This window comes from Meriones unguiculatus, chromosome X (assembly GCF_030254825.1).
Source record: "Meriones unguiculatus strain TT.TT164.6M chromosome X, Bangor_MerUng_6.1, whole genome shotgun sequence".
NCBI classification, from domain to species: domain Eukaryota; kingdom Metazoa; phylum Chordata; class Mammalia; order Rodentia; family Muridae; genus Meriones; species Meriones unguiculatus.
The window spans coordinates 7,066,028-7,093,847 of record NC_083369.1 but is presented as its reverse complement, the minus strand read 5'-3'; the positions used below and the strand labels follow the sequence as shown (position 1 = coordinate 7,093,847).

Here is a 27,820-nt window from a genome sequence, read left to right as displayed (position 1 = left end):
ACCTAGAACCCCTGCTCAAAACGTAGCCCATGGCAGATAAGTAACCAAGTGGGTTACCTAGTAAGTGGATCAGGGTATGTCTCTGACCTGAACTCAATGGTGAGCTCTTTGACCTGCTCCCCTGGATGGGGAAGCAACCTTGCCAAGCCACAGGGGAGGACATTGCACCCAGTCCTGATGAAACCTGGTAAGCTAGGGTCAGATGGAAGGGGACTCCCTTATCAGTGGACTTGGAGAGGGGTATAGGAGGAGATGAGGGAGGGAGGGTGGAATTGGCAGAGGAGGAGGGAAGGTTCTACAGATGGGATAAAAAGTAAGTAAACTGTAATTAATATAAAAATAAAAATTTAATTAAAAACTATTCTAAGTATTCTTAGCTGTCTAACCTCAGGACATTTAATTTTTATGTATTCCAGAGAATATATAGCATAATATTCTTATTATTTTCTCTACTCTGCCTTCTGTTTGTGGTTGATAAGGTCTTCAGTGTGAGTTATAATCAGGGTCTGAAAAGTGGGAACCATGCACAGTTACTAAATGACACTAAGTAATCTTTTGACAAGGACAGAACATAAGACAAAGAGAAAGGATACCCTCATCAATGGTTTTCAAAGACAAGTAGAGTTGGGGGAATTACCAATTCTGGGTAGCTGTCAAATTTCAATAGGGAGACTTCCTAATATTTTTTATTGACAACCTATTTTATAAAAGCCAAAGAGACGTGATAACCAGTGATCTATATTTTAATAAAATTCAGATATTTAAGATAATCTTTCTTTTGACTTTTTCTATTTCCTTTTGAAAACAATTCTATAAATTTGGAAATTCTACCTTATTAATATCGAGCTTGGTAGCAATGATTTGTTTAGAAACTATCCACCAAGAGAAGAACTTTGATAAATGATGAGAAGCTGTGACTTTGTAACTTTTCTTTTCTATTTTTTCAAATCATCATAAGATGGACATACTTATTAATAGCTTGCATCTGAAAAGAGAAGTGACACACCAAGATAATTATTAAGGTACTTCAGAAATAAGACAAAGTACCTAAACTTTATAGTGATAATTGGAACATTAGAAAAAAAACTTAATTTAGAGAGGCATACCATTCTGCACAAGCATTCGGTAAACAAAATTTTATAATTCTTTTCCATCATCTTAAAAATATTGTGTAATATATTTAGAAACATGAGTAAATGTTTCCTGTAGTTTTGAGAATGAGCTAATTCACTGAACTAACCATTTTTGTTCTAGAATTATAATATTTAAAACATAACTTTGAAAAAAAGAACAAAGAAAAACTAAAACAAACATCCCACCATCCAAAAAGAAAACCACATAATTTTGAACACAATTTGAAGTTTGGTAGTGATTGGTTCCATCTATCCCATTACCACTTTCTGAATTTTAAAAGTGCCACAACTGACCTTACATTTTCACATGATTTTGTGCATTTTATGTTAAAATGTGTGGTATTCAATTGGAGATGTTTTTCTCACATAGTGGCTCTATTTAATGCCAACTATAGCATAACAATCAAATCCTTCTTGCTCAAGGAAAATGTGCATCCAAATAATGGTTGTTAGAGTGAAGACTCTTGTCACTGTAAATATTAATGACTCCAGTCTTGGTTTTCTGTGAAAAACATTTCATAAAAATTCATTTTTTTGTTTTATTTTATGTTTTATAATTATGTCATGGTATCATGTTAAAATGTTGGAAAAATGAAAATAAAAACGATTTATAACTAACATTACACCTTCAGAACACAGGGTAAGGATTGTTTTACTAAACTTCTAAGTGACAAACTAATACATAGCTATTAAAGTTTCAAGAAGAAAGCCAATTCATTTCAGTCATGATATCACTTAAAAACGAAGTATTATATAAATTCTAAACAATGCCAAATGGATTTGGCTGAGATCAAAAGCCAAACCTGTTTCTTTTCTTTCATCTTCACTGTTCCATTTCCTAAGAGTATGACCTTAGTCAAACATCTATTAAAGTTAGCTTTTGATCTCAACCCCCTTTTGGGATTTAAAAAAGTCTGTCTTTAAATTTTTCTTCTTGAGACAATCATTCTATTGTGTTTTAATGTTCCTGAAGTGTGTGAGTAAATAGGATTCTCTGATATATGTGATAGAAGACTGGTTAATGGGGTAATCATTTTTGTGTCAGAGACAAGATTCAAAGGAAGCATTCTTTAGATGCTATTAACTGGGTAAAAAAAAAAAAATCCCTGCAGGTCAGTGAAAACATGCTAACTGGTCAGTCTGCAAGCTCTATAGGTCTTTGAAGAAAATGCCTTGTACTTTGATAATATATAGCTGCTAATTTTAATGTAATTTTTCTTTTCATCAGTTAGAGCCACTCTGTGGTTAGTGAGGGGCAAATAGTTGTTGAAATTCTATATTTTTAAAAATGAAAATTTTGTTTAATGTTACTTTAAGATCTTTTGGAAAGCAATACTTTTTATTTTGTGTGTCATTGAATAAAGAGCATAAAGTAATTCTCATGTTTGCTTAAAAATGCTTGAGGCTCTAGGTTATACCCATGAATGATCCTTGGTTGGAGTCTCAGAAAAGACCCATGGTCCCATATTTCTTGATTCTGCTGCTCTCCTTTTGGAGCTCCTGTCCCCTCCAGGTCTTTCTATCTTCCCCTTCTTTCATAAGATTCCCTGCACTCTGCCCAAAGTTTGGTTATGAGCCTTAGCATTTGCTTTGTTACACTGCGGATTAGAGTCTTTCAGAGGCCCACTGTGGTAGGCTCCTGTCCTGTTTCCTGTTTACTCCCTCTTCCAATGTCTGTCCTGTTTGTCTTTCTGAGTAAGGATGACCAAGGTCGTTCTCGCTTAGCTTCTTTAGACGTACAGATTTCAGTATGTTTATCCTATATAATATGTCTAATACCACTTATAAGTGAGTATATACTGTGTGTGTCTTTCGGTTTCTGGGATACCTCGCTCAGGATGATCTTTTTCTAGATAACCTAGAACCCCTACTCAGATGTAGCCCATGGGAGTTCAGTATCCAAGAGGGTGCCCTAGGAAAGGGAGCAAGGACTGTCTCTGACATGAACTCAGTGGTTGGCTCTTTGATCACCTCCCCCTGAGTGGGAAGCAGCCTTGTCATTCCACAGAGGAGGACAATGCAGCCAGTCCTGATGAGACCTGGTAAGCTAGGGTCAGGTGGTAGGGGAGGAGGACCTTTCCTATCAGGGGACTTGGAAAGAGTCATGAGAAGAGATGAAGGACAGAAGGTGGGATTGGGAGGGAATGAGGCAAGAGGCTACAGCTGATATACAAAGTGAATAAACTGTAATTAATATAAAGAATAAAAATTTTAAAAAACGCTAGTGGCAACACAACAAATTATGATTGATTAAATTAAAAATAAATTCCGTGTTTTTAATTGCTGTGTAGTATTCCATTGTGTAAAAATACCATAATTTCTGTATCCATTCCTCTGTTGATGGACATCTGGGTTGTTTCCAGGTTCTATACGAATAAAGCTGCTACAATATGGTTGAGCAAATGTCCTTGTTGTGTACTTGAGCATCTTTTGGATATATGCCTTGGAGTGATATAACTGGATCTTGAAGAAGCACTATTCCTAGTTGTCAGAGAAAGCACCAGATTAAAATAAATAAATAAATAAATTCCGTGTCTTGTTTGTAAGTACACTTTATCCATGTCTATATCCATATTCTGACTACTGAGAACTTTGTCCCCCTCTTTGAATACTTTGTTTTAAAGAATAGTAGTTAATTATTATTCTAATAGTATTGTGCCCCTGAAAAAGTATTCTAGGTCTTTTTGAAAGCACGAAATTGAGTAATAATTAGGAAGTGTTCAATAGCAGTTATCAAAGCCTTTGTTTTCTGTGAGGTGAAACATATATTCAACCATAATAAAACTTAGAAGAGTAATAATTCATATGTTTATGGAGAGTGCTCTACAAAAATTCAAAGAATGAAACACTTCTGGTAGTTAAAAATCAATCAAAATTTCAAATTAAGATCTAACGTGATGTTTTAAACATTGTTTAGGTTAAAATTACATCTCAGAGTTAAAAATATTCTGTGTAAAAATGACAAAGCAACAGAAGTATGAAAATGAGTCCTACTTCATGTGGGCAAAAGTTTTCTTTCTAGCTAGATACTAGATATTTGAAGGGCAGGTGTAGAAATTCTGCATAAAAATGAGCACAGTCAGATTTCAGGAGGTTGTCAATACTTCATTGTAATTTAGAACTTCATTGTATAGCCTGTAAGGAAGGGCTAGATAGATTTCAGAAATGTGGAAATATTTCTTTCTGAGAATGTCACTAATTAAAGCACACAGCCTATACTGAAGAAAAATTAGATTAAGAGATTATTCAGAAAGTTTTTTCTAATAGCCTAGCTTTAAAAATAATGGAGATCTGTTAGAATATGATGTCTCATATATTCAGTATGTTCAATTTACACTTATAGTGGATGATGGTGAAGCAAAGCTACTCACATCAGCTTCAGAAAAATAATGCTGCAGTGTAAAGAATGGTAGCCAAAATAGGAACTCTAAAAACAAAATGCATCTTGTATGTAACTTTGTTATTTTATGTGCCCTTGTTAAAGCTCTTATACATTGTAAATGGTTGTTATTAATCAGACAAAATGCAAAAAATATTTTTAGAAAATACATTAGCATTATCTGTGACATATAATAATTGTTTTAAATATATAAATTATTATTGTGCATTAATAATAACTTGTTAAGAAGTGTAATTTGACAGAGATAAATAGTTTTTATTACTGGGATCTTCAACTGAAGGAATGAAGGTATAAAATACCTTGAAATTATACATTTGACTTTATACAGCCCATTACTTATGTCAACTGTTTGAAAAAGTTATTATAATCTTCCTGGAAGCATCTCCTTTAAAAAGCATCAAAGACCCAAGACAAAATGGCAAAGGACACAAACCAAATAGGGGAAAAGAAACTAACAAAACATAATTTAGTTAATTATAATACTTTCCTTTAACATATGGGTTTAGTACATAAAGGTATCAATATGAAATAATTACAAAAATTTGCAAATCCACAAAAGACTGAATTCCTTATCTCAACACCAAAATACTATAGTGTTTCTCACATTTTGTTAGGCCATTCCATCCTCCTCATTTAACTCCCAGGTGTTCATTTCTTTCTATGGCAGTTTTGAGATCAAATACATTATCACCAAAAATGTTTGGAAATCTGACTGAAAAATGGGGTTAAGAAAAAGATAAATTTCTTAATGGCCTTTCTTTAATTTGCTCTCTTTGAGTTACTGTATCCCCTTAGCAACATGAAGCTATTGGCTGCAAGAAGAAAAAATGTATGTATCTCTTTCTGAATTTATTGTTAATAAGACTATGACAGAATTCTGGGGAGCCAAAAAATGTGCCACATTATAAATCACCGAATCATGCACTAGTTCTAGACAGTGTTCTTACTGCATGCTTATGTTTGAGTTTATGGTTCTTTTATCTATGAATGATCTTCTTTAATTATATTCTTTGGACATATTTTCCTATTACTTTCAAAAGTGAATTAATTTCCTTAGTTATTTTTGAGAAAAAATAGAAAAAATCAGTTATTTTTGCACTTATTAATTGTGCTAAATCATTATGAAATATGGGATGCCTGTAGTTCAAACACATTATACTGTTGCCTTTATTCATTAGAATATTCTCCACAGAAATGTTAGTGAAAAAGTCACTGTGGTTTCATATTTTTAGAGGTAATGACTATTAATTCCCCAAGCCGTAACTATTCTGGAAATAATACTGCTCTGAGAGTAGTGGTAACTCCATATAAAGAAATACTAATATGATAAAGACTTCGTGGTCATCATACCAAAAAAAAAAAAAACATTAAAGGCATTTTTGTTGTTGTTGTTCATAGAAACTTAGTGTTAAGTTGTAATACAAGAATAGCAATATCTAAAATTTATTATGATTAGCTGTTAAAGTAAGGAAATGAACGGGGATATAGAATGACACAGAAGAAACAGGAGCCCCAGAAGGAGATTAACAAAACCAAAAAAAGCTAGGCCCAGGGGTCTGCAAAGACTGATGCATCAACCAAAGACCATATGTAGAGATGACCTAGAGCCCCTGCTAAAATGTAGCCCATATAACAGCTCAGTCTCCATTTAGCTTCCCTAGTAAATCTAGATGAGACAGTCTCTGACATGAACTCAATTGCTTCCTTCTTGATCACTTCTCCCTGGTAGGATAACTTAGTCGGCCCACAGAGGAAGAGAATCCAGGCCACCCTAATGGGACCTGATAGGCTAGGGTCAGATAGAAGGGGATGAGGACTTCCCTTATCAGTGGACTAGGGTAGAGTGATAAGGGAAGAAGTAGGAAGGAGGGTGGGACTAGAAGGAGACGAGAGAGGGGCTAATCTGGGATAAAAAAATGAATAAATTGTAAAAATTAATAATAATAATAAGAAAATTTCAATGAATCAATCAGTGAAGTATATTTGTTTAAAGCTTTCTTTTGAATGTTCACCTTTTCTTAAAAAATTACACCTATATTATGTTTCAGAGGTGTACAACTCATTGCTTTGTTGCTGTAATCCAGTAAACTTCTAGTATAAAATAATTCCAATTTAAACATTGAGGCGTGAGGAGGGGTTTTTTGGAATGAGTGTACATCATTGGCTGGGGTCCAAAGTACTGGGAATGCTTCACTTGCATGAAGAGGAATTCCAGTTGCTTGCTGATCATGCCCTTATGGAAAAAGAGTGAGTTTTACCTGAAATTTGTCCACCAGGTTACAAGACAACCTCTCGGGTGGCAGAGGTGCGGATCCCAAGGATACATGTGAGCTTGGACATACAGGCCCAGAGCATAGAGGAAGCAGTCCTATTCCTGTCAGTCTCAGGACAAGATTTTTGGTGTTTGGATATGTTTCCACCTAACTTTTGCTCTGGACCAGTTCCCCAGGTTGCACAGCTTTCTGGCACCACATGAGTTCATAGGGAACTTCAGGTTAGCTTAGACTATAGGATAAGACCCTTTGTCAGACCCCCAAAATGTAAAGAAAGCAAAGAATATAAATGAGATCTAGCATACCTGAATGCAAACCCAAACTGCAATAATAGTTACTCTCTGTTTCCACAATTCAGTGTCTCTGCCTTAGTTTCCTCATTTGACCAATGTCACTTGAGAAGTTATTATACATATAGAGTAAAGAAGTAGGAAGAATTAAAACGAGCATTTGTTTAGGTAATGCTGTAAACAGTTTTCTCTAATGTACCTAGGATTGGGTACTTTAGCTTTTGGGTAACTTGGTTTTCATTCCAAACACCCCCTTTTTTGGAAAAAAGAGTGTCTTTTATATATTTTGTGGGACAAATATTCAATACAACACAATTTTCAAATGTTGGTAAAAAAAGATATGTTGCATCGTTTTTACTTATGATTGTTTAAGAATGGATGAAATAGGAGTATTTGAGAAGATTTTTAGAACTTCCAGATTGTTTAATGCATATTGCTTTGTTTACACAAAGTTGTACAAGGTAAATATGTAGTTGCTTAGCAAGTGGGCATTTTGTTAGGCATGTGAGGCCATAGTAATTGGTTCAAAATTGCAGCCAACCTTCTAAACTGTGTTTTGGTTGCATTCTACAAGGCTTTGCAAATGATTACTAATTGTCATTTCCCCCTCTGGCTCCATTCTGAAAATAAAATTCACTGTCTTATTGTACATCTTCCAATCTTTCATGTTTAAAGTATAAGACCTGGAGAGGAGAGGAGCTCAAAAAGGAGAGCAACAGAACCAATAAATCTGGACACAATGGTCTTTTCTGAAACTGACAGACACTCCAAGCAAAGTCCATTTATAGATATAACCTAGAATCCATGCTCGGATGTAGCCCATGGTAGCTAAGTATCCAAGTAGTTTCCCTAGTATGGGGAACAGGGACTCTGACATGAACTCAGTGGCTGGCTACCGAGGGGGGAGGGCGAGCAGCCTTGCCAGGCCACAGAGGAGTACAAGGCAGTCAGTCCTGATGAGACCTGATAAGCTAGGGTCAGATGGAAGGGGACGAGTACCTCCCCTATCAGTGGACATGGAAAGGGGCATGGGAGCAGATGAGGAAGGGAGAGTGGGGTTGGGAAGAAATGAGGAAGGGCTACAGTTGGGATACAAAGTGAATACTACTCAGCAATTAAAAACAAGGAAATCATGATATTTGCAGGCAAATGGTGGAACCTAGAAAAGATAATTCTGAGTGAGGTATCCCAGAAGGCACACATGGTATAGAGTCATTTATATAGACCTATAATATATGGGAAACATACTGAAATCTATACACCTAAAGAAGATCAACAAGAAAGAGGACCTGGGGTAAGATGATCAATCCTCACTTATAAACACAAATGGGATGGACATTGGATGTAGCAGAAAACAAGTAACAGGACAGGAGCCTACCACAGAGCGACTCTGAAAGACTCTACCTAGCAGTGTACCAAAGCAGATACTGGGACTCATAACCAAACCTTCGGCAGGGTGCAGGGAATCCTATGAAAGAAGAGGGAGTTAATATGTCCTGGAGAGGACAGGAGCTCTTCAAGGACCAAATATATCTCGGCACAGGGGTCTCTTTTGAGACTGTTTCTTCAACCAAGGACCATGTATGGATATAACCTAAAACCCCTGCTCAGATGTAGCCCATGGTAGCTCAGTATCCAAGTGGGTTCCCTAGTAAGGGGAACAGGGACTATTTCTGACTTGAACTCAATGGCTGGCTCTTTGACCTCCCCCTTCTCCCAAGGGAGGACTAGCCCTGCTAGGCCACAGAGGAGGACTTTTCAGCCAGTCCTGAAGATACTTGATAAACCAGGGTCAGATGAAAGGGGAGGAGGTCCTCCTTTATCAGTGGACTTGGAAAGGGGCAGGGAGGAGATGAAGGAGAAGGGTGGGATCGAAGGAAATAAGGGAGAGGTATATAGCTGGGATACAGAGTCAATAAACTGTAACTAATATTAAAAAAGTAAATAAAATAAAAAATAAAAAACAAAAATAAAAAACAAAGTGAATAAACTATAATTAATATAAAAAATAAAAAGAAAATATAAAGGGCAGGTTATATATTAACATGGACTGATTGAACCCCTCTTAATACCTATATATAGCTCAACTAAGTCCGCAAAAATTTTATATATATTTGATATCTAATTCCTTCACCATTTCATGGTTAAATCTAAGTTCAATCTAATACTGGGAGAACATCTAGTTATAATTTGTTAAGCTTTTCCTCGGTACTTGATGGTAACCAGAATCATCAATGTAACATTGGTCTGTAATTACTTACAGTGCCTTCTTTGCACTGTTGTTCTTTTACACTGAAATTATATATTAATAACTATTTTATTTATTTACATGCATATTTTTTCCTAATTTTATTTATTTATTTTGTTTTTTTTTGTTTGTTTTTAATTTAATTTAGTCCCGCTCCCTCATTCCCTCCCAGTCCCTCCCTCCCTCCCTCATCTCCACCATGGCCCTTTCCAAGTCCACTGATAGCGGGGGACCTCCTCCCCATTGATCCGATACTGTTTTATCAAGTATCTTCAGGACTGGCTGCAAAGCCCTCCTCTGTGGCCTAACAGGACTGCTCCTCCCTTGGGGGGTGGGGAGGCCAAAGAGCCAGCCATTGAGTTCCTGTTAGAAAAAGTCCTTGCTCCCCTCACTTTGGGAAACCAATTGGTTACTGGGCTACCACAAGCTACATCTGAGAAGAGGTTCTAGGTTATATCCATACATGGTCCTTGGTTGAATGTCAGTCTCAGAAAAGACCCTGTGCCCAGATACATTTGGTCCTTGTGGAGCTCCTATCCTTTCCCCATTAGACTAACTCCCCTTCTTTCTTATGATTCCCTGTACTCTGCCAAAGGTTTGGTCATAAGTCTTTGCTTTGAAAACACTGCTAGTTAGAGTCTTTCAGATGCACTCAGTAGACTCCTGTCATACGTTCAATGCATATCCCATCTGTCTTTCTAAAGGAGGATTGATCATCTTACCCCATGTCAACTCTCTTGATTATCTTTTTTAGGTGTATAGATTTCATTATGTTTATCATATCTTATAGGTCTATATAAGCAAGTATAGACTGTGTTTGACTTTCTCCTTCTGGGATATTTCACTCAGAATGATTTTTTCTAGATCCCACCATTTGCCTGCAAATTTCATGATTTCCTCCTTTTTGATTGCTGAGTAGTATTCCATTGTGTAGAAATACCACAATTTCTGTATCCATTCCTCCATTGATGGACATCTGGGTTGTTTCCAGGTTCTGGCTATTACAAATAAAGTGCTATAACATGGTTGAGCAAGTATCACTTTTGTGTGCTTGAGCAAATTTTGGGTATATACCTAGCAGTGGTATAGCTGGGTCTTGAGGAAGCACTATTGCTAATTGTCTTAGAAAGTACCAGATAGATTTCCAGAGTGGTTGTACCAGTTTACATTCCCACCAGCAGTGGAGGAGGGTTCCCCTTTCTCCACAACCTCTCCAGCATGTGTTGTCACTTGAGTTTTTCATCTTAGCCATTCTAATGGGTGTAAGGTGATATCTCAGGGTCATTTTGATTTGCATTTCCCTGATGGCTAATGAGGTTGAGCATTTCTTTAAGTGTTTCTCTGCCATTCGATATTCCTCTGTCGAGAATTCTCTGTTTAGCTCTGTTCCCCATTTTTTAATTGGATTACTTGTTTTGCTGCTTTTCATCTTTTTTAGTTTTTTTGTATATACTGGATATTAGTCCTCTGTCAGATAAAAGGTTAGTGAAGATTCTTTCCCAATCTGTAGGCAGTCGTTTTGTTTTGATGACAGTGTTCTTTGCTTTACAGAAGCTTTTCAGTTTCATGAGGTCCCATTTATTGATTGTTGCTCTTAGAACCTGTGCTGTTGGTGTTCTGTTCAGGAAGTTCTCTCCTGTACCAATGAGTTCTAGGGTATTCCCCACTTTTTTTTCTAGCCGATTTAATGTGTCTGGTTTTATGTTGAGGTCTTTGATCCACTTGGACTTCAGTTTTGTGCAGGGTGACAAGTATGGATCTATTTTCATTTTTCTACATGTAGACATCCAGTTGGACCAGCACCATTTGTTGAAGATGCTATCTTTTTTTCCATTGTATGGTTTTGGCGTCTTTGTCAAAGATCAGGTGTCCATAAGTGTGTGGGTTTATTTCTGGTCCTCTGTTCAATTCCATAGATCCACCATTCTGTTTCTATGCTAGTACCATGCAGTTTTTAAAACTGTTGCTCTATAGTACAACTTAAAATCAGGGATAGAGATACCTCCAGAAGATCTTTTATTGTAGAGGATTGTTTTAGCAATTCTGGGTTTCTTGTTATTCCATATGAAGTTGAGAATTTTTCTTTCCAGGTCTATAAAGAATTGTGTTGGTAATTTGATGGGTATTGCATTGAATCTGTAGAGTGCTTTTTGGTAAAATGGCCATTTTTACTATGTTAATCCTGCCAAGCCATGAGCATGAGACTTCTTTCCATCTTCTCATATCTTCTTCTAATTCTTTCTTCAGAGACTTGAAATTTTTTCCATACAAGTCTTTGACTTCCTTGGTTAGGGTTACTCCGAGGTACCTTATGTCATTTGTGGCTATTGTGAAGGGTGTTGTTTCCCTAATTTCTTTCTCAGCCCTTTTGTCTTTTGTATACAGGAGGGCTACTGATTTTTTTTGAGTTAATTTTGTATCTGGCCACTTTGCTGAAGGAGTTTATCAGCTGTAGGAGTTCCCTGGTGGAGTTTTTGGCGTCACTCACATATATTATCATATCATCTGCAAATAGTGATAATTTGACTTCTTCTTTTCCAATCTGTATCCCCTTGATCTCCTTCAACTGTCTTAATGCTCTAGCAAGGACTTCCAGCACTATGTTGAAGAGATATGGGGAGAGTGGGCAGCCTTGCCTTGTCCCTGATTTTAGTGGGATTGCTTAAGTTTCTCTCTGTTTAGTTTGATGTTGGCTATAGGCTTGCTGTATATCGCCTTTACTATATTTAGATATGTGCCTTGTATCCCTAATCTCTCCAATACTTTAAACATGAATGGATGTTGGATTTTGTCAAAGGATTTTTCAGCATCTAGGGAGATTATCATGTGGTTTTTTTCTTTCAGTTTGCTAATATGGTGGATCACATTGATGGATTTCCATATATTGAACCACCCCTGCATACCTGGGATGAAGCCTACTTGGTCATAATGGATAATATCTTTGATGTGTTCTTGGATTCGGTTTGCAAGTATTTTGTTAAGTATTTTTGCATCAATGTTCATAAGGGAGATTGGCCTGAAATTCTCTTTCTTTGTTGAGTCTTTGTGAGGTTTAGGTACCAAGGTGACTGTGGCTTCATAGAATGAGTTTGGTAATGTTCCTTCTGTTTCTATTTTTTGGAATATTTTGAAGAGGATTGGTGTTAGCTCTTCTTTGAAGGTCTGGTAGAATTCTGCGCTGAAGCCATCTGCTCCTGGGCTTTTTTTGGATGGGAGACTTTTGATGACCACTTCTATTTCTTTGGGGGATATAGGACTATTTAGTTGATTTACCTGGTCCTGGTTCAGCTTTGGGAAGTCAAATTGATCAAGAAAATTGTCCATTTCATTTAGATTTTCAAATTCTGTGGCATATAGACTTTTGAAGTAAGTCCTGATGATTGTTTGGATTTCCTCAGTGTCTGTAGTTATGTCTCCCTTTTCATTTCTGATTTTGTTGATTTGGGTGGTGTCTCTCTGCCTTTTAGTTAGCTTGGCTAAGGGTTTGTCGATCTTGTTGATTTTCTCAAAGAACCAGCTCTTGGTTTCATTGATTCTTTGAATTGTTTTATTTGTTTCAAATTGATTGATTTCAGCCCTGAGTTTGATTATTTCCAGCCATCTACTCCTTCTTGGTTTGTCTGCTTCTTTTTTTTCTAGGGTTTTTAAGTGAGCCATTAAGTTGCTTGCATGAGCTGTCTCGAATTTCTTCTTGAAGGCTCTTAGTGCTATGAACTTTCCTCTTAGTACTGCTTTCATTGTGTCCCACAAGTTTGGGTATGTTGTGTCTTCATTTTCATTGATTTCTAGAAAGACTTTAATTTCTTTCTTTATTTCTTCCCTGACCCAGCTGTCATTTAGTAACAAGTTGTTCAGTTTCCATGTGTGTGTAGGCTTTTTGCTATTTTTGTTATTGTGGATGTCCAGCTTTATTCCATGGTGATCAGACAAGATACAAGGGATTATTTCAATCTTCTTTTATCTTTTGAGGCTTGCTTTGTGACCAACTATATGGTCTATTTTGGAGAAGGTTCCATGAGGTGCTGAGAAGAAGGTAAATTCTTTTGTGTTTGGGTGTAAAGTTCTGTAAATGTTTGTTAGGTCCATTTGATTCATGACCTCTGTTAGAGACATTGTTTCTTTGTTTAATTTCTGTTTTGTTGACCTGTCCTTTGTTGAGAGTGGGGTGTTGAAGTCTCCCACTATTAATATGTGGGAATCTATATGTGGTTTAAATTTTATCAATGTTTCTTTCACAAATGTGGGTGCCCTTGTTTTTGGGGCATAGATGTTCAGGATTGTGATGTCTTCCTGGTGGAATTTTCCTTTGATGAATATGTAGTGTCCTTCCCCATCTCTTTTTATTAATTTTGGTTGAAGGTCTATTTTATCAGATATTAGAATTACTACTCTTGCTTGCTTCTTGGGTCCATTTGTTTGAAAGTCGTCTTCCAACCCTTTACCCTCAGGTAATGTCTGTCTTTGTGTCTTAGGTGTGTTTCTTGTATGCAACAGATTGCTGGGTTTTGTTTATGTATCCATTCTGTTTATCTGTGTCTTTTTATTGGAGAGTTGAGTCCATTGATGTTGAGAGAGATTAATGAGCAGTGGCTGTTAGATCCCTTGATTTTGATGTTGGCTGTGGTCATCAGGTTGTGTGCTTGGTTGCTTTTTGTTTTACTGTAGTAAGGTTATTTATTTCCTGTGTTTTCTTGAAAGAAGCTATTTTTTGGGGGTTGTATTTTCCCTTCTAGTGTCTTCTGTAATGCTGGATTTGTTTGTAGGTATTGTTGAAATTTGTTTTTTCATTGAATATCTTGTTTCCTCCATCTATGAGGACTGAGAATTTTGCAGGGTATAGTAGCCTGGGCTGACATCTGTGTTCTCTTAGGGTCTGCATGATATCTGTCCAGGCTCTTCTGGCTTTCATAGTCTCTGTTGAAAAGTCAGGTGTGATTCTAATGGGTTTGCCATTATATGTTACTTGGCCTTTTCCCTTGCAGCTTTTAGTATTTTTTCTTTGTTCTGTATACTTACTGTTTTGATTATTATGTGCCGGGAGGACTTTCTTTTCTGGTCAAATTTGTTGGGTGTTCTGTAGGCCTCATGCATTCTAATTGGCCTCTCCTTTAGCTTGGGGAAATTTTCTTCAATGATTTTGTTGAAAATATTTTCTGGGCCTTGGAGAAGGGAGTCTTCTTTTTCCTCTATACCTATTATTCCTAGGTTTTGTCTTTTTATGTTGTCTTGGATTTCTTGGACAGTCTGTGTCAGGAAATTTTTGGATTTAACATTTTCTTTGACAGATACATGGATTTCTTCCATTGTATCTTCTACACCTGAGATTCTTTCTTCCATCTCTTGTAGTCTGTTGGTTATGCTTACCTCTGTAGTTCCTGTTTTCTTCCCTAGATTCTTCCTCTCCATTATTTCCTCCATCTGTGTTTTCTTTAATTTTTCCAATTCTATCTTCAGGTCTTGAGTTATTTTGTTTACTTCCTTCACCTGTCTGATTGTACTTTCCTGTTTTTCTTTTAGTTCCTTCAACTCTGTTTCTTTTATTACACCATTTTTAAGGCTACACTGTGGGATTAAGACTACACTGGGAATGTATCTCAGAATGTTGCCTTTTCTTTATTATTATTACTATTGCTATTATTATTATTAACAATTTATTCAGTGTGTATCCCAATTGTAGACTCCTCCCTCATTTCTTCCTGGTCCCACCCTACTTCCACTTCTTCTCCTATCACTCTCACCTAGTCCACTGATAGGTAAAGTCCTCCCCTACTGTCTATCAGGTCCCATTAGGGCTGCCTGGATCCTCTTCTTCTCTGGGCTGGCTACGTTACCCCACCAGGGAGAAGTATCAGACAATGGAATTCATGTCAGAGATTGTCCCTGCTCCTCTTACTAGGGAAACCACATGGAGACTGAGCTGTCTATGGGCTACATCTAAGGAGGAGGGTATAGGTTCTCTCTATGCATGGCCTTTAGTTGATGCATCAGTCTTTGCAGTCCACCCTGGGCCCAGTTTTTTGTTGTTGTTGTATTTTTTCTTTTTTTGGTTTTGATGGTCTCTTTGTAGAGATCCTGACCCCTCTTGGTTGTTCTTTCTCCCTGGACTCTGTCCAAAACTTGACTCTGAGTCTCTGAATCTGCTTCAATACCCTACTGGATGGATTCTTTTAGAGGACAAATGTGGTAGGCTCCCATCCTGTTACAACTCTTTTACTACTTCTGGTGTCTATGCTGTTTTTCCTTCTGAATTAGAATTAAAGATTTTCCCTAGGGTTCTCCTTGTTGTTTAGCTTCTTTAGTTCTGTGGATTTTACTATTTTTATCCTATATTGTATGGTTAATATCCACTTGAAAGTGAGTATGTACCATGAGTGGTTTCTTCTTCTGGATTACCTCACTTAAGATAATCTTTTCTAGTTCCATCCATTTGCCTGCAAATATCATGATTTCCTGATTTTTAATAGCTGAGTAGTATTCCATTGTATAAATGTACCACAATTTCTCTATACATCTTTGGCTGAGTGAAAGGTTGTTTCCAGATTCTGGCTATGACAAATAAAACTTTTATGAACATAGTTGAACTAATTTGCTTTTTGAATGGTAGAGCATCCTTTGGAGATATGCCCAGGAGTGGTATAGCTGGATCTTGAGGTAATAGTATTCCAAATTTTCTGAGAAAGCTCCAGAGTGATTTCCAAAGTGGTTGTAGAAGGTTATACTCCCACCAGCAATAGAAGAGTGTTCACCATTTTCCACATCCTCTCTAGCATGTCTTGTATCTTGAGGGTTTTTTTTTTGTTTTGTTTTTTGTTTCTTGTTTTTTTTTGTTTTTTTTTTTTTTGTTTTTTTTTTTTTGGTTTAGCCATTCTGATGGGTGTAAAGTGAAATCTCAGGGTCATTTTGATTTGTGTTTTCCTGATAACTAAGGATGGTGAGCATTTCCTTATGTGTTTCTCTGCCATTTTATATTCCTCTACAGATAATTCTCTGTTTAGCTCTGTACCCCATTTTATAATTGGATTACTTGATTTGTTGCTGTTTAACATCTTTTGTTTTTTATATATTCTGTTCTTTATATATTCTCTGTCAGATATAGGGTTGGTAAAGATCCTTTCCCAATCTGTAGACTGTTGTTTTGTTCTAATGACAGTGTCCTTTGCTTTACAGAAACTCTTCAGTTTCATTAAATCCCATTTATTGATCGTTGACCTTAGAGCCTGTGCTGTTGGTGTTCCATTAAGGAAGTTGTTTCCTATTTCAATGAGGTCAAGGTTTTTTCCCACTTTTTCTTCCAACAGATTTATTGTGTCTGGTTTTATGTTGAAGTCTTTGATCAAACTGGCCTTTAACTTTGTGCAGGGTGATAAATATGGATCTATTTAAGTTTTTCTACATGTAGCCATCCAGTTAGAGGAACACCATTTGTTGAAGATGCTCTTTTTTCCATTGTATGGTTTTGTCTTCTTTATAAAAAATCAGTCATCCATAGGTGTGTGGATTAATTATTTGGTCTTGATTCGATTCAGTTTATCCATTAGTCTGTTTCTATGCCAGTACCATGTTGCTTTTATTATTGTTGCACTATGGTGCCGATTGAAATCAGAGATATAGATACCTCTAAATGATCTTATATTGTACAGGATTCTTTTAGCTACTCTGGGTCTTTTGTTTTTCATTTGAAATTGAGAATTGTTCTTTCAAGGTCTATAAAAAATTGTGTTGGTAATTTGATGGGAATTGTGTTTAATATGTAGATTACTTTTAGAAGGATAGCCATTTTCACTATGCTAATCCTACTTACCTGTGAGCATGGAAGACCTTTCAATCTTCTGATATCTTCTTCAAGTTCTTTCTTCAGGGACTTGAAGGTTTTTTTATACTGGTTTTCCACTTGCTTAGTTAGAGTCACACCAAGGTACTTTATGTTACTTGTGGATGTTGGGAAGGGTGTTGTTTTTTTAATTTATTTCTCAGCCTGTTTTTCTTTTGTATACAGAACTTCAGATTTTTTTTTTTTTTGTTAATTTTGTATCCAGCCACTTAGCTGAGGGTGTTTATCAGCTGAATTAGTTCTCTGGTCTAGTTTCTGGGGTCACTCCTGTATACTATCATATCATCTGCAAATAGTGGTACTTTGACTTCTTCCTTTCTGATTGGTATCCCTTTGATCTTCTTTAGTTGTCATATTACTGTAGCTTAGACTTGAAGAACTATATTGAAGATATATGGAAAGAGTGAACAGCATTGCCTTGTCTCTGATTTCAGTTGATTTAAGTGTCTCTCCATTTTGTTTGTTACAGGCTATAGGCTTGCTGCATATTGCTTTTCCTATGTTTAGGTATGTGCCTTGTATCCCTGATCGCTCCAAAAATTTAAATGTGAATATTTGTTGAATTTTGTGAAATGTTTTTACAGCATCTAAGATGATCATGTTTTTTTTTCTTTTAGTTGGTATATATGGTGGATTATATTGATGGATTTTCATATGTTGAACCACCCTTGTATGCCTGGGATGAAGCCTACTTGGTCATTTTGGGTGATAACTTTGATGTGTTCTTGGATTTGGTTTGTGAGTATTTTATTGAGTATTTTTGTGTCAATATTTATAAGCAAGATTGGTCTGAGGTTCTCTTTCTTTATAGGGCCTTTGTGTGGGTTAGGTATGAAGGTAACTATGGCCATATAGAATGAGTTTGGTAATGTTCCTTTTGTTTCTATTTGTGGAATAGTTTGAAGAGAATTGGTGCTATCTCTTCTCTGAAGGTCTTATAGAATTCTGCGTGGAAATCTTCTGGCCCCAGATTTTTTTTTTTTTGATGGAAGACTTTTGATAACAGCTTCTATTTTGTTAGGGGATATAGGACTATTTAATTAATTTACCTGATCTTGATGCAGCTTTGGTAAATGGACTCTATCCAGAAAATTGCCCGTTTCACTTAGATTTTCAAATTTTGTGGCATACAGTCTTATAAAGTAGGACATAATGATTCTTTGGATTTCCACAGTGTCTGTTATTATGCCTCCCATTTCATTTCTGATTTTGTTTATTTGGACTGTGTCCTTCTGCTTTTAGTTAGTTTGGCTAATGGTTTGGCTATCTCAGTTTGCTCAAAGAAAACCAGCTCTTTGTTTTGTTGATTCTTTGAATTGTTCTTTGTTTCTAATTTATTGATTTCAACCCAGTTTTATTATTTCCAGCCCTCTAGTCCTCTTGGGTGTAACTTTTTTTTTTGAACATTCAAGTGTGCCATTAAATTGTTTGTAAGAGAGTCCTCAAATTTCTCTCTGAAGGCACTTAATCTTATGAACTTATCCCTTAGCACTGCATTCATTGTACCCCCTATAAGTTAGGGTAAATTGTACATTCATTTTCCTTGAACTCTATGCAGTCTTAATTTCTTTCTCTATTTACTCATCTCCTAGTTGTCATTGAGTTGTGTGTTGTTCAGTTTCCATATATATGTAGGCTTTTTATTATTTCTGTTATTGAGGTCTAGTTTTAGATTATGGTGGTCTGTTATGATACAAGGGATTATTTCAATATTCTTGTATCTGTTGAAGCTATCTTTGTGACCAATTATATATAGTCTATTTTAGAGAAGTTTTTATGAGATGCTGAGAAAAATTTATACTCTTTTGTGTTTGGGTGAAAGGTTCTGTAGTCATCTATTAGGTCCATTTCATTTAAGACCTCTGTTAGTGTCATTATTTCTCTGTTTAGCTTCTGTCTCACTAATCTGTTCCTTAATGAGAGTGGGGTTTGAGGTCTCCCACTGTTAAGGTTTTGGAATCAATGTGTGATTTGAGATTTATTACTATTTCATTGATAAATGCAGGACCCCTTGTATTTGATGCATAGATGTTTAGGATTGTGAAGTCTTCTTGATTGATTTTTCCTCTCATGAGAATGAAGTATCAGTCTTCATCTATTTTGATTAGTTTTGGTTGAAAGTGTATTTTATTTGATATTAGAATGGCTACTCAGGCTTGCTTTTCATGTCTGTTTCCTTGGAAAACCTTTTTCTAGCTCATTACTCCAAGTTAGTGTTTATCTTTGTTGCAGAGATGTGTTTCTTAAATGCAGCAGAAGTTTGGATCCTGCTCCTGAAACAAATCTTTTAGTCTGTGTCTTTTTATTGGAGAGTTGGGACCACTAATGTTAATAAATATTAGTGACCAATGATTGTTACTTCCTTTTATTTTGGAGTTGGTGGTGATTGTGTGTTTGCCATCTTGTTTCTTTGGCTTTTTATTGTGAAGTTATATTTATCCTGTGTTTTCTTGGGTGTAGTTGATCTCATTGGGTTGGAGTTTTCCTTCTAGTATCTTCTGTAGGGGTGAATTGCTGCATATATATTGTTTAAATTTAGTTATGTCATGGAATATTTTGTTTTCACCATCTATAAGGATTAAATGTTTTGTTGTATATAGTTGTCTTGGTTGACATCTTTGATCTCTAAGCATCTCCATCATATCTACCCAGGTTCTTCTGGCTTTCATAGTATCTGTTGAGAAGTCTGGTGTGATTTTGATAGGTCTGCCTTTATATATTACTTGGCCTTTTTTCCCTTGCCACTTTTAATATTTTTTTTTCATTTTGTAGATTTAGTGTTTTGATTATTATGTGGCAAGAAGAGTTCCTTTTCCAGTCTAGTCAATTTGATGTTCTGTGGGTCTCTTGTATGTGTATGGGCATCCCTTTCCTAAGGTTGGAATAATGTTCTTCTCTGATTTTCTCGAAAATATTTTTGGGCCTTAGATCCTGGAATCTTCTTTTTTTATTTATTCCTATTATTCTTAGATTTCATCTTTCCATGGTGTCTGTGATTTCTTGGCTGTTTTGTCTTTATAATTTTTTTTTCAATTTTATTTTTTCTTTGTGAGATGTATCAATTTCTGCAGTTGTACCTTCTCTCTAGTCCATCTCTTGTATTCTGTGTGTGATGCTTACCTTTGTGGTTCCTGATCTCTTCTGTAAGTTCTCCAACTCCAGGGTTTTCCCTGTGTTTGTTTTCTTTATTGATTCTGACTAATTCTGTTTTAATGTCTTGCACTGTATCTTTCATTTGTTTCAATGTGGATTCCTGTCTATCCTTGATGGCCTCTATTTTTTTGTTGTTGTTGTTCGTTTTCTCCTTATGTGTCCCAAATAACTGCATAATTATATATTTAAGATACTTATCCTGTGTTTCATCTGCAATAGAATATCTGTTGATTTTTCAAGATATTGATGGAGCCATGACATCCTGGTTTTTGTTACCTCTATTCTTACAAAAGCTTCTAGCCATGTGTTTGTCTGTACCTTTTCTGAGTATTCCTGGAGCCTCTTACTGCAGACTATATCCACCTGTCTCTGTAGTCTCAAGTAGTCTTCCCTGGATTCACTCTCTGCTGGCTCACTGTTTGTGACTGAGGTATGCCAGGCTGCTAAGGCACAGGCAGAAAGATCTGAGTCTAGAGCTGCTCCAGGACCCGCAGGCTTCCTTAAGTTTGTGGAGCATGGAATTTTGGTCCCAGGCCTCGCTCAAACTCTGCTGGATTAACTGGCTGTACTGGCTGAGTCATTTTGGACCCAGGTAGGCTAGGCTGCTGGGGATCAGGCAGAAAAATCTCCATGCCGAAAGCTGCTCCAGTGCCCTACAGGCCTCCTTGGGGAGGAAGACAATGGAACTTGGATCAGATGCCTACCTCTACTCTGCTGAGGTTTTTTATGCTGGGCTCACTGTTTCTGGCCTATGTGAGCCAGGCTGAGGCATTAGCAGATAGATCTCTGTGCCTAGAGCTGCTCTAGTGCACCACAGGTTTCCTTAAGATAGTATGGGATGCTTCACTCAGGATGATCTTGTCTAGATCCCAACATTTGCCTGCAAATTTCATGATTTTCTTGTTTTTAATTGCTGAGTAGTATTTAATTGTGTAAATGTACCACAATTGCTGAATTCATTCTTCAGTTGAGGGACATTTGGTTTGTTTCCAGGTTCTGGCTATTACAAATAAAGCTGCTACAAATATGGTTGATCAAATGTCCATGTTGTGTACTTGAGCATATTTTGGATATATGCCTAGGAGTGGTATATCTGGATCTTGAGGAAGCACTATTCCTAAATGTCTGAGAAAGCTCCAAGGATCAGAATGACACACATGGTATATACTCACTTATTAGTGGATATTAGGCATATAATATAAGATAAACATACTGAAATCCATACACCTAAAGAAGCTGTACTAGAAGTAGGACCCTGGGTAAGATGGTCAATCCTCATTCAGAAAGACAAACAAGGTGGAGACTGGAAGGAGAAAACAGGAAACAAGATAGGAATGTACCACAGAGGGCATTTGAAAGACTCTCCCCAGCAGTGTATCAAAGCAGATACTGAGACTCATAACCAAACTCTGGGCACAGTGCAAAGGATCTTAGGAAAGAAGGGGGAGATAATAAGACCAGGAGAGGACTAGAGCTACAGAAGGAGAGCAACAGAACCAAAAAATCTGGACACAAGGGTCTTTTCTGAGACTGATACTCCAACCAAGGACCAGTTATAGATATAACCTACAGACCCCTGCTCAGATGTAGCCCATGGCAGCTCAGTATCCAAGTGGGTCACTAGTAAGGGGAACAGGGAATGTCTCTGATATGAACTTAATGGTTAGCTCTTTGCTCACCAACTTCTGAGAGTGGAGCAGCCTTGCCAGGCCACAGAGGAGGACAACTCAGCCAGTCTTGATGAAACCTGATAAGTTAGGGTCAGATAGAAAGGGAGGAAGTCCTCTGCTATCAGCGGACTTGGAGAGGGGCATGGGAGAAGATGAAGAGGGGAGAGTGAGATTGGTAAGGAATGAGATAGGGGGCTACAGCTGGGATACAAAATTAATAAACTGGAATTAATATAAAAATAAAAAATAATTAAAAAAATAGTGGGGGATGGAACCTGGGTCCCAAGCCTATCTCAGCCTGTGCTCACTGTCTGTGCTGTGCTGCCTGAATCTGACCTGGGTGAGGCAGGCAGATGGGGAGTAGGTAGAATGGAGTCTTACCTCCCCCACCTCCACAGGGGATTGAGAGTGACTACTACTAGCTCCTGCAATCAGGAACGTTTCCACAGGATTTTGAGTGTGGTCTCTCAGGTGTGGAAACAGGAGCTGCTAGTACCCAGAAGGTGTCCACAGCACTGTCAGAGTGGTCACCCAGGTTTGGAATCTCACCTCAGTACAGGAAATTATTCACTCCCCAGGTAGTAAGATTGAGCACCCCAGGTTCCACGAAGTTATCCACAGTGGAATGGGAAGCAGTGCTGCCTAAGCCTGTGGGGTCAAAGCCATGCTTGAGCCATCATTGTTGATCCCACATAGGTATCCACAGATGATGGGTTTTGGCAGGTGGGTGGCCTAAGGCTGCAAGGTAGGAGCCCTGGTCTTAGGAAGGCTGTGGCATTGCTAGGTGGGAGCACAATAATTTTTCTGAGTATTATCCCAGTGGCCTGAAGATGGACTTTCAAATATCCCCATGGATTCTACTCTCACCTGAGAAATCCAGATGTTGGGATTTTTGGGTCCACAGTACAGCCTGCTGGTCACCCTGCTTCACTGCTTCACTGCTGTTCAGATAACCTGTGTAGTCTGTGCCTCATCTTGTATCTCAATCTTTTCAGTTTCATGAAGTCTCATTTACTGACTTCATGACTTTTACTGACTTTACTGATCTTAGAGCCTGTGTTGTTGTTCTGTTCAGGAAGTTTTCTCCTATGCCAATGCGTTCAGGGTCTTCTCTGCTCTTTCTTCCAACAGATTTAATTTGTCTGGTTTTATTCTGAGGTCTTTGATCCACTTGGCTTTTAACTTTGTGCAGGGTGATCAATATAGGTCTATTTGCATTTTTCTACATGTAGACATCCAGTTAGACCAGCACCATTTGTTGACTATGTTGTCTTTTTTTTTCTGTTGCATGGTTTTGGCTTCTTTGTCAAAAATAAGTAGTTCACAGTTGTGTGGATTAATCTCTGGATCTTTTATTTTATTCCAGTTATCTATTACTCTTGTTTCTGGGCCAGTGCCATGTTATTTTTATTATTGTTGCTCTATAATATATCTTGAGATCAGGGTTGAAAATACTTCCAGAATAACTTCTATTGTACAGGATTGTTTTAGGAATTCTGTTTTTCTGTTTGTTTTGTTTTTCCATATGAAGTTGAGAATGTATCCCCACGTGAAAACATTAATTTGACAGTTGAAAAGAAAAGCAATTTACTATGATGTTTTCAAATAAATTATAACATTTTATAAATAATGTTTTAAATTATAACATTATTTTTGACTCTGTTTCTGCTTGAAGTCACATTTATTCTCTAACAAGATTTGGAGACTCAACAAGATTTCACAATTTATGTGTGTAAAGTCATTGTAACGTAGACCATGAGCTATTCTAGAGCACAGGAGATATAGGCTCAGTCTCTAAACTTGAGTCAAATGTAAGGAGCTGTAAAATGGAAATTACAATGTATGACTGATATGGTAAGAGAACTTACTCTTTAATGATTTTCATTAGTTTACAGTGGAGCTATTTTAAAACTTGAATGCAAATAGTTTCCACTAAATAATGTGGCCCTTTGCCAGCCATGTACCTTTTTTTAATTTTTTTCTTTTTTTTTATTTTTCATCAATTACACTTTATTCATTCTGCATCCCCCCATAAGCCCCACCCTCCTCCCTTCCCAATCCCACCCTCTCTCCTCTCTCTGCATGCATGCCATTCCCCAAGTCCACTGATAGGGGAGGTTCTCCTCTCCTTTCTGATCTTAGCCTATCTGTTCACGTCAAAAGTGGCTGCATTGTCCTCTACTATGGCTTGGTAAGGCTGCTCCCCCCCAGGGGGAGGTGATCAAAGAGCAGGCCAATCAGATTATGTCAGAGGCAGTCCCTCTTCACATTACTATGTAACCCAATTGGACTCTGAACTGCCCTGGGCTACATCTGTGCAGGGGTTCTGAGTTATCTCAATGAATAGTCCTTGGTTACAGTATGAGTCTCTGGGAAGTTCCCTGTGTTCAAATTTTCTGGTTCTGTTGCTCTCCTTGTGGAGACCCTGTCCTCTCCAGCTCTTACTATTTCCCAGTTCTTACATAAAATTCCCTTCACTCTGAGTGCAGTGCTTAGCCTCGCATCCTGAGCGTATCATTTTAGCTTTTTATGGTATCCAACCATGCTTGGGGAGAATGTCCTGCTTCAATGGCTGTAAAGGCCTGAATGATCATGGCTGCATCACACTGTTGTGAGACTCTAATCTTGCATATATACCACAGGCAAACCAAGGAGACCAACACCAGAAGGCCTGCTAACACTCCCATGCCCGCCCATTCCTTCAGATGATTCATGGCTGCAGCAATCCATGTTGATAATCCTGTGGCTAGTCCTGCGTCCACTCTGGTAGAATTTACTGTGACAATGGCCACTCTCAGCTGCTCCATCGTAGTATCGAATTCTCCAGTCCAATTACCTAAAATATAGCTCGACAATTGCATTGCACTCAGGGTCAGCCGCTTTGGACCCAGAGGAGAGCATGTCTGATTGCATGCGGGTTGATGCCCCAGGTCCCGCTTCTAAGAAAAAGGTATCGGACGGGTCTGATGCTCTTTGGGTGGATGACACCTAAATGAACATCTGTACAAAGTCCCAATTTATTTCTAATATCAGAGATCAGACCTCTACTCTTGCCTGATGCGTCTAAAACAAAAAGGGGGAACTGTAGAGAGCTGCGGAATGCTGTGCCTTAAAGATGGAGCTGGTTTCCGCCTTCCACCTTCCCGATGGTGAGTGCTCTCTGTCACGAACAACTCCACATTTGGCTAAGGCTGAGGATCTGGCTTGCTTCCATGTATGTGGACCTATCTGCATTGCCCCCGTGGCACGCCTGGGTTGGCTACCCAGAGGCTATTTAAGCTGTGGGCTGGCTTTCCCCGGGGTCCGAGGATTGTTCAATGTTCCCTGAATAAACTGCATTGAAAAAAAAAAATTCCCTTCACTCTGCCCAACAGTTGCCCATCAGGCTCAGCATCTGCTTTGATAGTCTGAAGGGCAGAGGCTTTCAGAGGCCCTCTGTGGTAGGTTCCTAGGTTGTTTCCTGTTTTCTTCTTCTTCTGATGTCCATCCTCTTTGTCTTTCCGGATGGGGATTGGACATTTTAGTTAGGGTCCTCTCTCTTGCTTAGTTTCTTTAGATGCACAGGTTTTAGTGGGTTAGGACAGCCATGTACCTTTGCATATAACTGAACAATAAAAGTTTACTCTTTTCTTATTGTTACCTGAAGAATTTGACTTTGATATCTTCTCTGTTTCTTTGTAGCATTATTATGCCATGATTCTTCGGCAGTGTGATCTTAAGTTCTGCATTACTCACTGTTACTTGCTTGCACAGAATACAGATGTTGTTTGCTTAGACAAATGAATAAATATTGTAACTTTTCATTTTGTGTAGAATATGAAAGTATATGAGGAATCTTTTTCACAAAAATTCTTAATTTCATTTTATACACACACATTTTTTTTAAGTTTTGGACTACTTTCCTTTTTTGCTATTAATTATTCCTGTACTTAAAAACTAAATAAAGGTGTTGGGCATGGTGGAAAATGTCTGTAATCCCAGAATGCGAAGAAGCATATCCAGGCAGATCTCTGTGAGTTTGAGGCTAACCTGATCTACAAAGTGAGCCCAGGACAGCCAAGGATACACAGAGAAACCATGTCTCAAAAATTCATCCCCCTTCCCACCCCCCCAAAAAATAAATAAACTGAACAACTTACTTATTTGTTTCTCTGTGATTTTAACTGAGGATAAGGCCCATGTATAATCTTTAAGATAAGATTTTATGCTATTTGTTATAAGAACTTATTATGAGTTGAAAATATATTTTAAAATATTCATTATTTTAATGCTTATTGTACTTTACCTTTCTGCTTGAACACTCTGAATATTCTTTTTAAATAACTACATATGTTTATATGCCATTAAGAAAAGATTACTGTTTTTTAATTTATGGTTATGGTTTAGGTATAACAGCTGCAGCAATGGCTGAGGCAATGAAGCTCCAGAAGATGAAGCTTATGGCAATGAATACTCTTCAGGGAAATGGAAGCCAAAATGGGACTGAGTCAGAGCCAGATGACCTTAACTCTACCACAGGTGAGTGTCTTCAGCAATAGCCAAAAGATGACACTGTTTTATAATAGCATGGAAGGGACGATGTAAAATGAGCAGAGAACATTTTATGTGTTTGATTATTATAGTTACACTGGAAAAGGCCTTTAGCTTGTTGATAACATTTACACTCAAACTAGAAAATTATTGCAGGTTATAACTCCAGATTCACATTTCATAAACATTTAGAGATCTCTGTTTATGTGTGTGTGTCTATGTCTGTGTGTGTTTGTGTATGTGTGTCTGTGTGTGACATAAGGTTTCTCTTCATAACACAAGTTGACCTTAAATACACACCATTCTTCTTCCTTAGCCATTATGCCTCCTCCATTTTGTCTGTTTTGTTGTGCAATTTTGTTCTAATTCTTTAATATTAGCTATTGCACTCCCTGTCTGAAAAACAGTGCCATATTCCAGATTAAAGCCATAACAACTCCGCCATTCATAAAATAAACAGAACAGCACACATTCCAGGTTTATTGGGCAAATTTTCTCAGTTGCAGAACTACCATCTGACCGTAGCTTATCAGGTTTCATCAGGACTGGCTGCATTGTCTTCCTCTGAGGTCTGGTAATTCTAACTCCTCCTCAGGGGGAGGTGATCAAAGAGCCAGCTCATGAGTTCATGTCAGAGACAGTCCCTGTTCTTCTTACTAGGGCACCCATTTGGAGACTGAGCTTCCATGGGCTACATCTGTGCAGGGGTTCTAGCTTATCCCATGCATACTCCTTGGTTGGAGTATCAGTCTCAGAAAAGAACCCTTTATTCAGATTTTTTGTTTCTGTTGCTCTCCTTGTGGAGCTCCTGTCCCTTCCAGGTGTTTCTGTCTCTTCCTTATTTCATAAGATTCCATGCATCTGCCCAAAGTTTGGCTATAGGATATTGATTTTTTAATATAGCACAATGTTGGAAGTAGCAATTTTATTGCAATACTTCCTTAGCAGAACAGTAGCATTTGGTTTTCCCCTAGGCCACTTTCTCATCTAGTCTCAGGTTCTTGGTCAGCCAAGCAGTGTCAGGGATGGGTTCCATGTCTTAGAGTGTGTCTTTAATCCAGTCAAATATTGATTGTTTTCTACATGCTTTAATCCAATATTGCACTAGTACATTTTGCATGCTGATCACCAATGTAGATTGAACAGTTTATAATTGTGTTGTTTATCTTTCTTCTTTGGTAGCATGCAGAGTACCATCCAGTACTATGAACATGACTCTGTACAGGAGAGGGTTCTTGGTAGACTGGATTGATGTTTCTATTTTTAATGAGTTCTGTATGTGTTGTCTTTGG

General features: G+C 37.6%; 1 protein-coding gene across 1 annotated transcript in view; it reads left to right on the top strand.

The window, feature by feature from the left end:
* Window positions 1-27,820, top strand: part of Dach2 (dachshund family transcription factor 2) — a 691,399-nt gene that overhangs the window by 386,205 nt on the left and 277,374 nt on the right. The window contains exon 4 of the mRNA XM_060375452.1: window positions 26,385-26,516. Coding sequence (XP_060231435.1) covers window positions 26,385-26,516 — 132 coding nt within the window. The remainder of the gene's footprint in view (window positions 1-26,384; window positions 26,517-27,820) is intronic.